The sequence below is a fragment of the Hippoglossus hippoglossus genome, chromosome 20 (assembly GCF_009819705.1).
Source record: "Hippoglossus hippoglossus isolate fHipHip1 chromosome 20, fHipHip1.pri, whole genome shotgun sequence".
Taxonomy (NCBI): domain Eukaryota; kingdom Metazoa; phylum Chordata; class Actinopteri; order Pleuronectiformes; family Pleuronectidae; genus Hippoglossus; species Hippoglossus hippoglossus.
The window spans coordinates 20,251,122-20,267,827 of NC_047170.1; the positions used below are offsets into that span (position 1 = coordinate 20,251,122).

A 16,706-nucleotide genomic window follows, 5' to 3' on the forward strand; every position below is an offset into this window, starting at 1 on the left:
AGCAAGGAGGCAGGTGGTGAGACGAACCTTTAACAGTCAAACCGAACAGCTCCTCTCCTCCTGAGTAGGTGATGAACTTCCTCCACAGCTGATCAAAGTCTGACTGAAAACACTGCAGGCGCTCACTGGCTTCAACTGGAGCCACGCCCTCCACGCCAGGACCCCTGCACGCACAGGTTTGAGTTGTTGTGCACAGGTCCAACGTGTTATTGTGTGTGTGTGTGTGTGTGTGTGTGTGTGTGTGTGTGTGTGTGTGTGTGTGTGTGTGTGTGTGTGTGTGTGTGTGTGTATACCTTTGGTTGTACTTGGTGCAGAAGTCGTGAACGTCGCTCTGGAAGCTCTGGACTGCAGACAGCAGGTCTGCCTTCATGCTGGGTTGGATCTTCACCAGAGTGTTCTGGTTCTGCACCACCTAAAATCACAGACACACACACACACACACACCTGGATCTTCGTACAAACTCTTGTTGATGTTATACCTTCCCTCGACGGCGTCCCCCTCCTCACCAGGGCGTTGAGGTTCTTCCAGGCGTACGTCAGGCCGTCCACGCGCTCGGCGTTCCCGTCATTAAACAGCAGCTCGTGTTTGTTGAGCAGAGCGAAGGATTCCTCGACTGGACCGATAGTGGCGTCGATACGAACCTCCGCCTCCCGAACCTCAAACACAAACAGCGAGGAATGAGTCAAACGTGTCTCACTGTCAAATATAAGATGAAATGAACGACTGAGTGAATCAAAGAGTGAAAACATGACGGAGGATTAAAGAAAGGAGGAACTGAGCAGGTTACATGGTGTCAGCTGATCGTGGATCACAACAAGACTTCTTCATATGCAACACGTCTCCTCACATCTTCTACCATCACTGACAAGAACTCCTCAGTTCATGTGTCCCTTCACCTCTCTGAGTGCCGACATGGCTCCTCGGACGTCCTCCAGGTCTGTGATTGGACGCTGCAGACTCTTCGTCATCCCGTCCACAAACGTGAAGATGCCGTCCATGTCGGTGGACGCCCGGCGGTTGAGCGCAGCACCAAAGGCTTGTTTCCACAGTCGACTTTCCTGAGTCAGAGCCAGCTTCAGCTCGTCGGTGTCGAAGATGATGGAACCCATCGTACGAAACAGAGGGAGCTCCGAAATCTGCACCTCCAGCTTCTGCAGCAATGCATCATGGGAGAACAGAGAGTAAATACTGACTGTACATAAAGACGGACGACTGGCCGGCTGCAGTATAGATCCTAAACCCTCCTCCTCCATGTTAGCAGATGGGACATGGACCAAACTAAAAAATCAAAGTAAATGTTAAATAAATGTTTACTACGACTCCGTGATCACGACTGACTCCACAACACGTCAGCATCAGATCTTTCTACAGGAAGTGGAGACGTGTCGTCAAATTTATTTATGGTTTCACGTTTTGGTTCTTGTTTCTTCTTCAGGGGTGGAAGAATTGTTCAAATCATTAACATGAGTAAAAGTAGTGATGAAGATATGAAGTGATGAAGAGGAGTAGTGATGAAGATGAAGAGGTGTTGGACTCACAGAGTAGAAGCAGATCTGAGAACTGAACTCTGTCAGCGACGGCTCCGATTTCAGAAAGATCTGCACCTGCTCCTCTGGCTCCTGAAAACAGAACAGTGATCTTTAAACATGGAACAACAGCAGTGTGGGATGATGGGAGTTGTAGTCTTCATCAGGGACAGTGTGGGACGATGGGAGTTGTAGTCTTCCTCAGGGACAGTGTGGGACGATGGGAGTTGTAGTCTTCATCAGGGACAGTGTGGGACGATGGGAGTTGTAGTCTTCATCAGGGACAGTGTGGGACGATGGGAGTTGTAGTCTTCCTCAGGGACAGTGTGGGACGATGGGAGTTGTAGTCTTCATCAGGGACAGTGTGGGACGATGGGAGTTGTAGTCTTCATCAGGGACAGTGTGGGACGATGGGAGTTGTAGTCTTCATCAGGGACAGTGTGGGACGATGGGAGTTGTAGTCTTCATCAGGGACAGTGTGGGACGATGGGAGTTGTAGTCTTCCTCAGGGACAGTGTGTGACGATGGGAGTTGTAGTCTTCATCAGGGACAGTGTGGGACGATGGGAGTTGTAGTCTTCATCAGGGACAGTGTGGGACGATGGAGTTGTAGTCTTCATCAGGGACAGTGTGGGACGATGGGAGTTGTAGTCTTCATCAGGGACAGTGTGGGACGATGGGAGTTGTAGTCTTCCTCAGGGACAGTGTGTGACGATGGGAGTTGTAGTCTTCATCAGGGACAGTGTGGGACGATGGGAGTTGTAGTCTTCCTCATGGACAGTGTGGGACGATGGGAGTTGTAGTCTTCATCAGGGACAGTGTGGGACGATGGGAGTTGTAGTCTTCATCAGGGACAGTGTGGGGCGATGGGAGTTGTAGTCTTCATCAGGGACAGTGTGGGACGATGGGAGTTGTAGTCTTCATCAGGGACAGTGTGGGACGATGGGAGTTGTAGTCTTCATCAGGGACAGTGTGGGACGATGGGAGTTGTAGTCTTCATCAGGGACAGTGTGGGACGATGGGAGTTGTAGTCTTCCTCATGGACAGTGTGGGACGATGGGAGTTGTAGTCTTCATCAGGGACAGTGTGGGACGATGGGAGTTGTAGTCTTCATCAGGGACAGTGTGGGACGATGGGAGTTGTAGTCTTCCTCAGGGACAGTGTGTGACGATGGGAGTTGTAGTCTTCATCAGGGACAGTGTGGACGATGGGAGTTGTAGTCTTCCTCATGGACAGTGTGGGACGATGGGAGTTGTAGTCTTCATCAGGGACAGTGTGGGACGATGGGAGTTGTAGTCTTCATCAGGGACAGTGTGGGGCGATGGGAGTTGTAGTCTTCATCAGGGACAGTGTGGGACGATGGGAGTTGTAGTCTTCATCAGGGACAGTGTGGGACGATGGGAGTTGTAGTCTTCATCAGGGACAGTGTGGGACGATGGGAGTTGTAGTCTTCATCAGGGACAGTGTGGGACGATGGGAGTTGTAGTCTTCATCAGGGACAGTGTGGGACGATGGGAGTTGTAGTCTTCATCAGGGACAGTGTGGGATGATGGGAGTTGTAGTCTTCATCAGGGACAGTGTGGGACGATGGGAGTTGTAGTCTTCATCAGGGACAGTGTGGGACGAAATGAAATCCTTCATCTGCTTCAAACAGAGTTAAAAACCACCACGATCTAAAACGTGACTTCAAACTGGATAAAAGTTCCTTTTGACTCTTCTGACAAACACTGACACAAAGAGGAAACGACGCCACCAACAGGCGACTGCATTAAACGCACTGTTACCTAAATTAAAACAGATTTCTGCAAGTTTAAAAATATCTAACTTAACTACAGAAATAACAGATCTGATGATTTGAGACGAGTTAATAAAAGGGACAGGTTGAAGCTTGATCGACACAGACACACAAACCTGGTTCCACAGAGCGGAGAAGTGAGTGAGGTCATTCAGCGTCTCAGCAGCCTGTCCTCTCAGGGACGACACCTCGGAGCTGAGCTGCATCACCAACCTGCAAAATACACACAGATACATGACGGCTCATAAAAGTGAAGCCAAATCATCCATCGCCCCCTGGTGGATGGCTACAGTACAGGTCAAATATGCCTCCTCCATGTTAGGAGATGGGACATGGGCAAAACTAAAAAACTCAAAGTAGACGTTAAATAAATGTTTGTCAAAGATGTTTCTGTCGTTTCAGCTCGTTCTTATCTCACTGATGTTTGTTCAAGTGTTCATAACGGGCTCATGATTGACAGCAGAGACTGACTCAGGATTGGTGGAGAGAGTTAATGGGCAGATCCTCGATACCCGGGCTCCACTGCACGATCACCACAAGATGGCAGCATTTATATCTGAGCTACTTTGAGCTCATTTCTGGAGGAAGTAAAGACGTGTCTTTGATCTTTATTTACAGTCTCTGATCATAAATGATTTGTAATGAATCACATTAGGCTGAACTGAGGTTTTAGTTTCTAGTTTTGGTTCATTATGTTAAACACCAGGTCAACATCCTCAAAAATAAAAACTAGGAACTAAATAAGGACTGACTTGGTGACGTCTTATGTTCGGGCCAGCTGTCTGTCCAGAGGCCTGAGCACCGGCGGCTTCACCGTGACGTCGTCTCCAGCGTCGCGAACCGCCGCCTGCTCCACCTGCACGGAGAGAGAGTAATGCTGGGATGTGATTGGTTGTGCACTGACAGGTGTGTGAGGCGAGCGTCTACCTGCTGCTGTTTGTACTGCATGTGAGAGAACGTCCACAGAGGAATGTCTCTGGTCACAGACAACACCAGGTTCACCAGATGATTCACTGTGGTCTGAAACACATGGGAAACTCAAACCATGAAACCAGTTCAGTGTAATGTTCTGCAAGGTGAAGAGTCGACTTCAGAGGTCAGAGGTCACAGAGCAGACGGACCTGAATGTCGTCCAGACTGGGTCTGAGGACGATGTTGGGGATGGCGAGCTGGATGGAGGCTCTGAGGAGAGGAGAGGAGCAGAGTGGCTGCTGGAGGAGGAAGAGGAGGCGGAGGACGACTGGTATTAACGACATGGAGTCTCCTCCTCAGGGCGTCCAGAGATGATTTGGTGGCTGGAAAGAAAAGACAAACAAGAACGTAGAGATTTATTTATCTGTATGTTGATCTTCATGATGTGATGGAGTAAAGGAATCTGACCTTTGACCAGAGCTTCAGTGCTGCGATTACAGATCTGACCAATCAGGTTGTAGAAACGACAAGGAAGACAAGACTGACAGCGAGTCTTCTGTTTGGAGTCTGGATGGAGACACTGGAAAGATCCCTGAGGAGGAGGAGGAGGAGGAGGAGGAGGAGGAGGAGGAGGAGGAGGAGGAGGAGGAGAAGGAGGAGGAGGAGGAGGAGGATGAGAGGAGAGGTGTATTGTTTTTTTTTTTACTCATTAAACTTATGTGTGTGTTACCTCCAGATTAACAGTCTCTGTCGGCTTCATCTTCTTCTTCACCTCCTCAATCAGCTCAAACACATATTTCTCCACCTGCTGACTCTGCCTGTCTCACACACACACACACACACACACACACACACACACACACACACACACACACACACACACACACACACACACACACACACAATAATAATAATTATAATAATAATAATACATTTTATGTATGGGCGCCTTTCATGACACTCAAGGTCACCTTACATGTAGAAATAATAATAAAATAAAACAGATTCACAAATATAAAAACAGAGCAAACATGAACACAACAACACACAACAACAGACTAACAAAAGATCAAGTAAATACTAAAGAAGTATTCTGAGTACGTCGATCGGAAGAGGTGAGTTTTTAAACAGGATTTGAAGGTGGGAGAGAGTTCCAGAGACGGGGGGGGGGGGGGGGCTGCACGGCTGAAGGCTCTTGAGCCCATGGAAGACAGCCGGGCAGGAGGTGTGGTGAGGAGCATGGAGGAGGACGAGCGGAGAGTATGGGTGGGTGTGTAGTTGAGGAGGAGGTCAGAGAGGGGAGGAGGTGCCATGTTGTGGAGAGCCTTGGTAGTGAGGAGGAGAACCTTGAAGTTGAAGCTGTATTTGATAGGGAGCCAGGGGCGATGTGTTCGCTGGATGGGTTCTGGGGTTTGGGTTCTGGGGTTTGGGTTCTGGGGTTTGGGTTCTGGTGAGGATCCGGTCAGCTGCGTTTTGGACCAGTTGGAGTTTATGGAGGAGTTTGAGTGGGAGGCCGGAGAGGAGAGAGTAAAGCTGTGCTGTTAGAGGCCGAGTGCTGTTATTGATGTGACATTCGAACTCTTGACTTGGGGAGATGGAGAAACTGTGGAGTTGTCAGGTGTAAGTGAAAAACTGTTACATTTCACTCTGCAGTCGTTGCAGTAACAGCATTAACAGACAGGGGGCGAACACCAAAACAGAACCATTATAACAGAGCTGATTCTCACACAGTCTGAAACATAACCATTAAAACGTTACCAGTTCAGAGTGACGGCAGCAGCTCGGACTGAGGCGTCTGTCTGCAGCAGGAGGTGGTGAGGTGAGACGGGGGAGTCTTCAGGCAGGACCAGCAGGCTGCAGGAGGACACGGCCTGAAGCAGCCGATCGACACGACACTCCAACAGATCTGTGGCGGCTTTAGAAACCTGCTCCAGCTCCTCCAGGGCCACATACACACTCTGTATGACTGAGCACAGGCAGGAACATCGTAGTTTCAATCATGTGTCACCGTGTGTTTACATAATCTAGGTTTATCACATCACAACATAGAGCAGCAGATCTGTTCCTGCTCACATGCGTCAGTGTTGAGAGCGGTCCAGGACAGTGTGGTGAGTCCGGGGGAGAGCGCCGCCTCCACCCGGCCGATGAAGGGCTGCATCAGAGGGAAGAGAAGAGCCGGGATCCCGTCAACGACCGAGCTGTAGTCCTGCAGCAGCTCCTGCAGCCTGGACAGATCAGAGCGTCGAACACCATGATCAAGAGACTAAAAGCTACACCAGTTCAACAAAGACAGACGAGATGAGCAAAGACGAGAGAAACGTGAGATGTGAAGAGTTGTGGAGGAAAGTCTGGTCAAATATGTCGAGTAAAACATTCACTAAACTCAATTCAGTTTAAGTCATTTAGAATAAAAAAACAATTACTGCCCTTAGAATTGTGTGTCTCCATTAACCAGACTCATTTGGTCACTGTGACCTTGAACTTTGACCTCACTAAAATCTGATCAGTTCATCTGTGAGTCAAAGGAAACGTTTGAACCAAATCAGGAAGGATTAAATCATGAAGTTCTTGAGTTATTAAACAGTACAAACTAAAATAGGAACGTGTGTTCTCACTGGTTGTAAAGAGCTTTGATCTCTGATTCTCTGGACGTCATCTTCACGAGGACTTTTGGCACAAACACCCCGAGTTTGGTCATCCAGCGAAACTCCTGCAGAACCTCCAGCACCACAGGGTCCAGGTTCACCAAGACCTCCTGAAACGTACACATCGTTATGTACAGTCACTGATCCGTCACTGTTTTCAGTCATCAGTCATACCTTGCAGTTTTGATGTCGGACCAGCAGGGCGGCGCTGAGGCAGTGCGGCGCCCTCTCTGCAGTCTGAACCCACCCCTGCAGGTGCACTTCCTCGTACTGCAGCAGCATGAGCGCCATCTTGTTGTAGCTGCGGATCACTTTGGTCATCTCTGGTCCCTGGGAGAGAGACGGGGTCACTGAGTTCAAATGGGTCAGAGACACTGACATGATTGGTCGGAAAATATCAGAGGCGGTACCTTCAGGACGTTCAGCTTCTTCTTCAGGATCAACATGGGGGCTTCAATCCTCCGGAACAGGTGACGACACCACAGCACCCGACCGGCCGCCTGAGAGAGACAGGTGATGTTACTGACATCCCACGACAGGTGGACAGAGCGACAGGTAGGCAGAGCGACAGGTGGGCAGAGCGACAGGTAGGCAGAGCGACAGGTGGACAGAGCGACAGGTGGACAGAGCGACAGGTGGACAGAGCGACAGGTGGACAGAGGCACAGGTAGGCAGAGCGATAGGTGGGCAGAGCGACAGGTGGGCAGAGCGACAGGTGGCAGAGCGACAGGTGATGTTACTGACATCCCACGACAGGTGGACAGAGCGACAGGTGGACAGAGCGACAGGTGGGCAGAGCGACAGGTGGGCAGATGGACAGGTGGACAGAGCGACAGGTGGACAGAGCGACAGGTGGACAGAGCGACAGGTGGACAGAGCGACAGGTGGACAGAGGCACAGGTAGGCAGAGCGATAGGTGGGCAGAGCGACAGGTGGGCAGAGCGACAGGTGGGCAGAGCGACAGGTGATGTTACTGACATCCCACGACAGGTGGACAGAGCGACAGGTGGACAGAGCGACAGGTGGGCAGAGCGACAGGTGGGCAGATGGACAGGTGGGCAGATGGACAGGTGGGCAGAGCGACAGGTGGGCAGAGCGACAGGTGGGCAGATGGACAGGTAGGCAGAGCGACAGGTGGGCAGAGCGACAGGTGGACAGAGGCACAGGTAGGCAGAGCGACAGGTGGGCAGAGCGACAGGTGGGCAGATGGACAGGTAGGCAGAGCGACAGGTGGGCAGATGGACAGGTAGGCAGAGCGACAGGTAGGCAGAGCGACAGGTGGGCAGAGCGACAGGTGGACAGAGGCACAGGTAGGCAGAGCGACAGGTGGGCAGATGGACAGGTAGGCAGAGCGACAGGTAGGCAGAGCGACAGGTGGGCAGATGGACAGGTGGGCAGATGGACAGGTGGGCAGAGCGACAGGTAGGCAGAGCGACAGGTGTACCGGAGGCAGGTTGCGTCCAATGGTCGGTCTCTCTCTCTGTCTCTCGTACGTCCTCCTCAGCAGCTCCAGCTCTCGGCCGTAAAACTGCAGCAGCTGCAGGTAATGAAGCTTCAGATCCAGAGGAGACGCAGGAAGAGACTCAAACACAACCAGTAGATCCAGCATCTGCTCTGTCTGAAACACACACAGAGAGACACACACACAGAGAGACACAAACACGATGGATTAACATGATCACACACAAACAGACAAACACACTCAGTAGAACGTATAATGAACCTACAGTGAGAGACTGATGGAACCAAAAGTCGAGTAGAGACTGAAGAGACTGGAACAAACTCTGAACTTGCAGCTGAAAGTCTGTGTAGTCACTGTCAAACTGACACACACACACACACACACACACACACACACACACACACACACACACACACACACACACACGCAATGAAAAAAGTAAAGTACTGTTGCTAAAGACTTGACAACTTCACTTAAATACTCTGATGCCAGTGTGTGTGTGTGTGTCTGTTCCTGTGTGTGTGCGTGTTAGGAGACTGTTGAAGTTGTGAACTGATGTTCTGCTCTGAATCTGTGATTCATCCTGTAATTCCACAGCTCACCTCCAGGTTGCGGTGGTCCAGGAAGTCATAGGTCTTGGACTCAGTTGTGCAGACGATGCTCTGGTATCGAACGTAAATCTCCTCAACACCCTCCACCTGAAACACACGTAAGCTTCACATCAGGACACACAGGACATGTATATGTATATATACAGAATATATATATATATATATATATATATATATATATATATAAATTCGTTGGAATGACCTTCATGTGTTGCAGAGCGGTCAGACTCTCCAGCGTAGACGCCATGTCAGCAATCTTCTCAAGACGTCTGCAGAAAGCATCAAACTTCCCAAAGATGTAGTTTTCACTGCAGGAGAAGGAAGAAGAAGACATGATGGTGAGAGACAAGGAGACACTGAGACACTGAGACAATGAGACACTGAGACAATGAGACAATGAGGACGAGGATTTTACCTGAGGTCAAACTGTCTCATCTCAGGATTTTCTCTCAGCTGATCTCTGACTGACTGGAAACTCCTCTGGTACTGAACCTTCAGATGACAACACTCAGAGATACGCTGCAACAACACTGACCTGACACACAAACACCCACACACACACACACACACACACACACACACACACACACACACACACACACACACACACCCACACACACACACACACACACACACTTTGTGAACACAATATCTGAAGATCTGAGCAGAATTCAGAGGTCAAAGGTCACTGGCTGTAGGACCTCTACCTGCTGTATGACTGTAGGATCTCTACCTGCTGTATGACTGTAGGACCTCTACATGCTGTATGACTGTAGGACCTCTACCTGCTGTATGACTGTAGGACCTCTACCTGCTGTATGACTGTAGGACCTCTACATGCTGTATGACTGTAGGACCTCTACCTGCTGTATGACTGTAGGACATCTACCTGCTGTATGACTGTAGGACCTCTACCTGCTGTATGACTGTAGGACCTCTACCTGCTGTATGACTGTAGGACCTCTACCTGCTGTATGACTGTAGGACCTCTACCTGCTGTATGACTGTAGGACATCTACCTGCTGTATGACTGTAGGACCTCTACCTGCTGTATGACTGTAGGACCTCTACCTGCTGTATGACTGTAGGACCTCTACATGCTGTATGACTGTAGGATCTCTACCTGCTGTATGACTGTAGGACCTCTACATGCTGTATGACTGTAGGACCTCTACCTGCTGTATGACTGTAGGACCTCTACCTGCTGTATGACTGTAGGACCTCTACATGCTGTATGACTGTAGGACCTCTACCTGCTGTATGACTGTAGGACATCTACCTGCTGTATGACTGTAGGACCTCTACCTGCTGTATGACTGTAGGACCTCTACCTGCTGTATGACTGTAGGACCTCTACATGCTGTATGACTGTAGGACCTCTACATGCTGTATGACTGTAGGACCTCTACCTGCTGAATGACTGTAGGACCTCTACCTGCTGTATGACTGTAGGACCTCTACATGCTGTATGACTGTAGGATCTCTACCTGCTGTATGACTGTAGGACCTCTACATGCTGTATGACTGTAGGACCTCTACCTGCTGTATGACTGTAGGACCTCTACCTGCTGTATGACTGTAGGACCTCTACATGCTGTATGACTGTAGGACCTCTACCTGCTGTATGACTGTAGGACCTCTACATGCTGTATGACTGTAGGACCTCTACCTGCTGTATGACTGTAGGACATCTACCTGCTGTATGACTGTAGGACCTCTACCTGCTGTATGACTGTAGGACATCTACCTGCTGTATGACTGTAGGACCTCTACCTGCTGTATGACTGTAGGACATCTACCTGCTGTATGACTGTAGGACCTCTACCTGCTGTATGACTGTAGGACCTCTACATGCTGTATGACTGTAGGACCTCTACCTGCTGTATGACTGTAGGACATCTACCTGCTGTATGACTGTAGGACATCTACCTGCTGTATGACTGTAGGACCTCTACCTGCTGTATGACTGTAGGACCTCTACCTGCTGTATGACTGTAGGATCTCTACCTGCTGTATGACTGTAGGACGTCTACCTGCTGTATGACTGTAGGACCTCTACCTGCTGTATGACTGTAGGACCTCTACCTGCTGTATGACTGTAGGTCCTCTACCTGCTGTATGACTGTAGGACCTCTACCTGCTGTATGACTGTAGGACCTCTACCTGCTGTATGACTGTAGGACCTCTACATGCTGTATGACTGTAGGACCTCTACCCTGCTGTATGACTGTAGGACATCTACCTGCTGTATGACTGTATGACCTCTACCTGCTGTATGACCTCTACCTGCTGTATGACTGTAGGACCTCTACCTGCTGTATGACTGTAGGACCTCTACCTGCTGTGTGACTGTAGGACCTCTACCTGCTGTATGACTGTATGACCTCTACCTGCTGTATGACTGTAGGACCTCTACCTGCTGTATGACTGTAGGACCTCTACCTGCTGTGTGACTGTAGGACCTCTACCTGCTGTGTGACTGTAGGACCTCTACCTGCTGTATGACTGTAGGACCTCTACCTGCTGTATGACTGTAGGACCTCTACCTGCTGTATGACTGTAGGACCTCTACATGCTGTATGACTGTAGGATCTCTACCTGCTGTATGACTGTAGGACCTCTACCTGCTGTATGACTGTAGGACCTCTACCTGCTGTATGACTGTAGGACCTTCTACCTGCTGTATGACTGTAGGACCTCTAACTGCTGTGTGACTGTAGGACCTCTACCTGCTGTTATGACCTCTACTGCTGTATGACCTCTACCTGCTGTATGACTGTAGGACCTCTACCTGCTGTGTGACTGTAGGACCTCTACCTGCTGTGTGACTGTAGGACCTCTACCTGCTGTATGACTGTAGGACCTCTACCTGCTGTATGACTGTAGGACCTCTACATGCTGTATGGACTGTAGGACCTCTACATGCCTGTATGACCTGTAGGACCTCTACCTGCTGTATGACTGTAGGACCTCTACCTGCTGTATGACTGTAGGACCTCTACCTGCTGTATGACTGTAGGACCTCTACCTGCTGTATGACTGTAGGACCTCTACATGCTGTGTGACTGTAGGACCTCTACCCTGCTGTATGACTGTAGGACCTCTACCTGCTGAATGACTGTAGGACCTCTACCTGCTGTATGACTGTAGGACCTCTACCTGCTGTGTGACTGTAGGACCTCTACCTGCTGTATGACTGTAGGACCTCTACCTGCTGAATGACTGTAGGACCTCTACCTGCTGTATGACTGTAGGACCTCTACCTGCTGTATGACTGGTAGGACCTCTACCTGCTCTGGTCCCAGATGTGGCTGACGCTCTGCAGCAGGAAGCTCCTACAGGATGACATCATCTGGTTTGTGACCTTCAGCAGCAGAGACGTCATCTTCTCTGAGCTGTTGTAGAACTGAGAGAACGTGAGAATCATCTGATGCTCATCATCAGCCCGGGGAGGTGCTCCAGCAAAACCAGTCTGTGAGGGGAGAGACACACAACACACAGCAGACACACAACACAACAGCAGACACACAACACACAGCAGACACACAACCACACATCAGTATTGAATCAGAATCAGAAATACTTTATTGATCCCAGGGGGAAATTGTGTTTGTTACAATAGCTCCATGCAAGAGTAGAAATATAAGCATATAAAGATTAAAAAATATATAGAAATAAAATTAGATATGACATATGTACAATATGTGCGTTCTGTAGATTGAGTATTTAGTGCAAGCATGGATATGTGTGGATATCGGTGGCATTGTAACGAGTCAAGTCCTCTGACTCAGACGCTCAGAGGGAGGAGTTGTGTAGTTGGACGGCCTCAGGCAGGACGACTTCCTGTGGCGCTCTGCGGTGCGTCTCGGTGAGTCCTGCTCGTCATGGAGAGGGGGGGGCACACTGTCCAGGATGTCATGTGACTTAGACAGCATCCTGTCTGACACGCTGTCAGAGAGTCCAGCTCCACCCCCACAGCGTATATTTAAATATTAGAGAGATGATAAAGTTTTTATCTTCACATCTTTGTTCCTCAAACTAAAGATTCTGCGTCTGCTTCAGCCTCTTGATTCCGACTCTTTGTTTTAAGGTTGATTTGAAGATTTCATTCATCAACTTTCAGGGTTAAGTTCAGTCTCTAGTTTTACATAAAGTTTATTCTATTATATTATTATATTTATTCATTCATTTATTTATATTTTATTATATTTCACTTCTTATTATTCTATTATTTTTACCGGAGTGCATTTCCTCAGAGGTCTAAAGAACTTGTTCAGGGTGTTCAGGTACTTCACGTTGTCTTTGGCCTCGTTAGACACCACAGTGATTTCTCTGTCCTGAAACACAGAGACAGACAGACCGTGAGACAGACAGACGGTGAGACAGGACAGACGGTGAGACAGACAGACAGTGAGACAGGACAGGACAGTGAGACAGACAGACAGTGAGACAGACAGACAGTGACACAGACAGACAGTGAGACAGACAGACTGTGAGACAGACAGACAGTGAGACAGACAGACACACAGACAGTGAGACAGACAGACAGTGAGACAGACAGACAGTGAGACAGACAGACACACAGACAGTGAGACAGACGGACACACAGACAGTAGACAGACAGACAGTGAGACAGACAGACACACAGACAGTGGAGACAGGCAGACAGTGAGACAGACAGACAGTGACACAGACAGACAGTGAGACAGACAGACAGTGACACAGACAGACAGTGAGACAGACAGTAAGACAGACAGACAGTGAGACAGACAGACAGTGACACAGGCAGACAGTGAGACAGACAGACAGTGAGACAGACAGTGAGACAGACAGACAGTGAGACAGTCGGGCAGACAGACGCAACATAAGTTGTTGAGTTTAAACTCTCCAGACACTGACCAGCTCTCTCCAGACTCGTATCGCTCGGGACCTGGCGACCTGCCAGGAACTCCCAGAGTCCTTTTTCACCTGAGGACTCTTCAACTCCTCCATCAGACTGACACACACACACACACACAGACACACACACACACACACACAGACACACACACACACACAGACACACAGACACACAGACACACACACACACACACACACACACACACACACACACACAACACACACACGACTGGATTAGAGATGAAACCAGACTGAGATAAAAAAGAGACATTTTCAATAAAAGTTTAACTCAAATTTTAAATGTAAAGAAAATGAATTTGGACAAAGTGAGTGACACTAAAGATGAAATGAGAGAAAGATGAGATCAGATCATTTTAAATGTTTTCACAGACTTTCACACGTTGGTTTGTATTTTGACCTTCACCTGTTAAAGGTGACCAGGCGTCTCTTCCAGTGCTCCAGCTCCGCCGAGGGGCCGACGTCATCCCGCCTCCTTCCTCATCTGCTCGCTCTCCGTCAGCACCTGCTTTGATCTGATTGGTCCACACCGAGACCACGCCCTCAGACGCTCCACCAGCTCGCTGTTATTGGCTGAGAGCAAAAGCGCAAGTCATTTCTTGGACCAGGTTTTTTGGTTAAATGTCAAACACGTTGTTGTACGATGTTAATCATTTTCTTCTAAATAGATTTATATAAAAAGAGAGAAGAGGAATAAACGGCGGAGTGGTCCCTCCTACCTGCAGAGGTGTAATCCGCGGGGAGGCTCAGCTGCTCGATGGCGTCAGGGAGGTCAACCGGCTTCAGCTGGAACTTTCTCTCCACGTTGAGTCTGGCCGAGTTCAGATTACTGACAAACTGATCCACAGACGACTGGAAGGACTGGACGTCAGGAGAGGAAGCTCCCGTCTGCACCGAGCCCCACGTCTGCACACGGAATCAGAGGGTCAGCGGGAGTTCATACAAACCGACCTCAACGTGAACACGTGAACCCGTGAACATTCCGAGATGAGAACCCGCAAAATGACAGAAACCATCTTTGACATTTTATTTAATGTTCATGTTCTATGTCGTCCATCTAAAGTCCTTTAGACACTGGATATAGAGATGTTTCTGTTTACTTATGATAATAATAATAATAATAATAATAATAATAATAATAATAATAATAATAATAAAAGCATTCATGATAAGGATGAAAAGAAAACATCAGACCAAACAGTTTTTAACTTGATGCATGATCAGAAGAGAAAAGAAGATCCTGCTCCTGTGAGAACATGAGGTTCTGCTCAGGTTCCTCTGATGGACGTCTAGTTGAAGGTGTCACTCAGGTTCATACCTGCTGTGACCTGAGAGCCGGCAACAGGACGTCCAGCAGCAGAGTCTCCACGCTGTGCAGGAAGCTGCCGTCGCTGCAGTCCAACAGGCCGAGGTTCACCTCCTGCAGGCGGAGCAGAGATCATGTGACTGACTACGACCAGGGGCTTGGAACATTCACCTGGGACCCGGGCTTAGAGGGACCCTGAGAACAGCTGATCCGCAGCAAGGACAAGGTTCATGAAAACCTCCTTAACTTCTATGATCAGCTCTGTACAGGAGACTGTGACATCACCGTGGGCAGAACAAATCGTCATCATTTAAATGTTTGGTTGAAACGAAAACTTCTGTCATGTCTCGTGTGTTTCTTTTTTTTTTGGGGGGGGGGGGTAGTTTAATGTCCATTGAGACGCTCCTGAACGCACCACGACGGACTGACCTGCTGTATGTTAGCGGTGGTTATGGCCTTGTCTGTGGTTCTCAGGAAGAACAGACACGTCCCCAGTAAAGGCTGAAAAAACACAGAGGGACTGAGGTTAGTTTCAGTTTGTGGCCAAAGTACAGAAACTTATTTTCACTTCAGTCGACACATTACAATCGAGTCCAAAAACAACAAGGACTTGGCCTCAAATCGAGACTCTGACCATGACCGAGACAAACTGTGTGAAGCTGAGTGAGGACACAGAGTCGAGCTGTGCAGAGCGGTGTGTGTTCTGCTTCAAAGAAACAGACACATTTCCAAACTCTGGCGTCTACAGATCACTTTTCTGAATTTACACCTGAACAGTCACAAGACTTCAAACTTCCAGCAGTTGATTCATTATTAGCATGTAGCCTTTAGCTCATTTCCCAGCTCTCTGATCACTGAGTCCACCTGTAGTCATGTGAGACGAACTGAAGGTATTTGGCGTCACCGTGTAAACACCAAACAAAGCGGCTTCAGGATTTTCTCCATAGCAACACAGACACAGTAATTATCGTGAGACGGGAGCGAAGCTTTGTTCTGACTGAAAACTAAAACTGTGATCTGCATCACGAGCTGCACCATGACGACACGTCAACAGCTTCACCGCCACACGATGCTTTCGGCGCTGAGGTCAGAGGTCAAACTAAAATCATTCACACTTATTTTCATGTCTGTGTTTGATATGAAAAGTTTATTTTACAAAAGAAGAAGAATTTATATTTTACTTCATTTAAGTTTGATTTCTTGGTTGTGTTTTCTTTATATTTTAGATATTTATAATAAAGTTATGGTTAAACTGTAAAATAACAAAACTTAATTACATTTCTTTATCATAAGGAATTGATAACAACGTTCATTTTTCTTCTTTTTTTTTTATTAACCAGCTTCTCGCCCCACCTTTGTTGACGCCTGCAGATTTAAATGAATGAGGCCGTTAGCTCCATGTGCGCCGGTCGCTAACTGGTACAAAGGTTTCTGATTGGACGCAGGATGAGTCATCAAACAGTGTGAGAGTGAAATGAAGAGTTAACACAGAGAAACAGGATCAAGGGAAAACTTAGGTTCCTTATTTTACT

At 48.5% G+C, this 16,706-nt stretch overlaps 1 protein-coding gene across 1 annotated transcript in view; it reads right to left on the reverse strand.

Moving 5' to 3' along the window:
- dnah5l (dynein, axonemal, heavy chain 5 like) overlaps positions 1–16,706 on the reverse strand; it is a 42,704-nt gene that overhangs the window by 25,507 nt on the left and 491 nt on the right. The window contains 30 exon segments of the mRNA XM_034573101.1: positions 28–164; positions 294–412; positions 508–657; positions 898–1,152; positions 1,540–1,620; positions 3,438–3,534; positions 4,074–4,177; positions 4,249–4,341; positions 4,443–4,517; positions 4,519–4,616; positions 4,702–4,825; positions 4,964–5,051; positions 5,992–6,199; positions 6,307–6,458; positions 6,849–6,988; positions 7,053–7,208; positions 7,289–7,378; positions 8,323–8,496; positions 8,606–8,701; positions 8,943–9,038; positions 9,154–9,259; positions 9,367–9,486; positions 12,242–12,423; positions 13,190–13,288; positions 13,851–13,947; positions 14,275–14,336; positions 14,338–14,441; positions 14,588–14,756; positions 15,187–15,288; positions 15,604–15,675. Of these exon segments, the coding sequence (XP_034428992.1) occupies positions 28–164; positions 294–412; positions 508–657; positions 898–1,152; positions 1,540–1,620; positions 3,438–3,534; positions 4,074–4,177; positions 4,249–4,341; positions 4,443–4,517; positions 4,519–4,616; positions 4,702–4,825; positions 4,964–5,051; positions 5,992–6,199; positions 6,307–6,458; positions 6,849–6,988; positions 7,053–7,208; positions 7,289–7,378; positions 8,323–8,496; positions 8,606–8,701; positions 8,943–9,038; positions 9,154–9,259; positions 9,367–9,486; positions 12,242–12,423; positions 13,190–13,288; positions 13,851–13,947; positions 14,275–14,336; positions 14,338–14,441; positions 14,588–14,756; positions 15,187–15,288; positions 15,604–15,675 (3,646 nt within the window).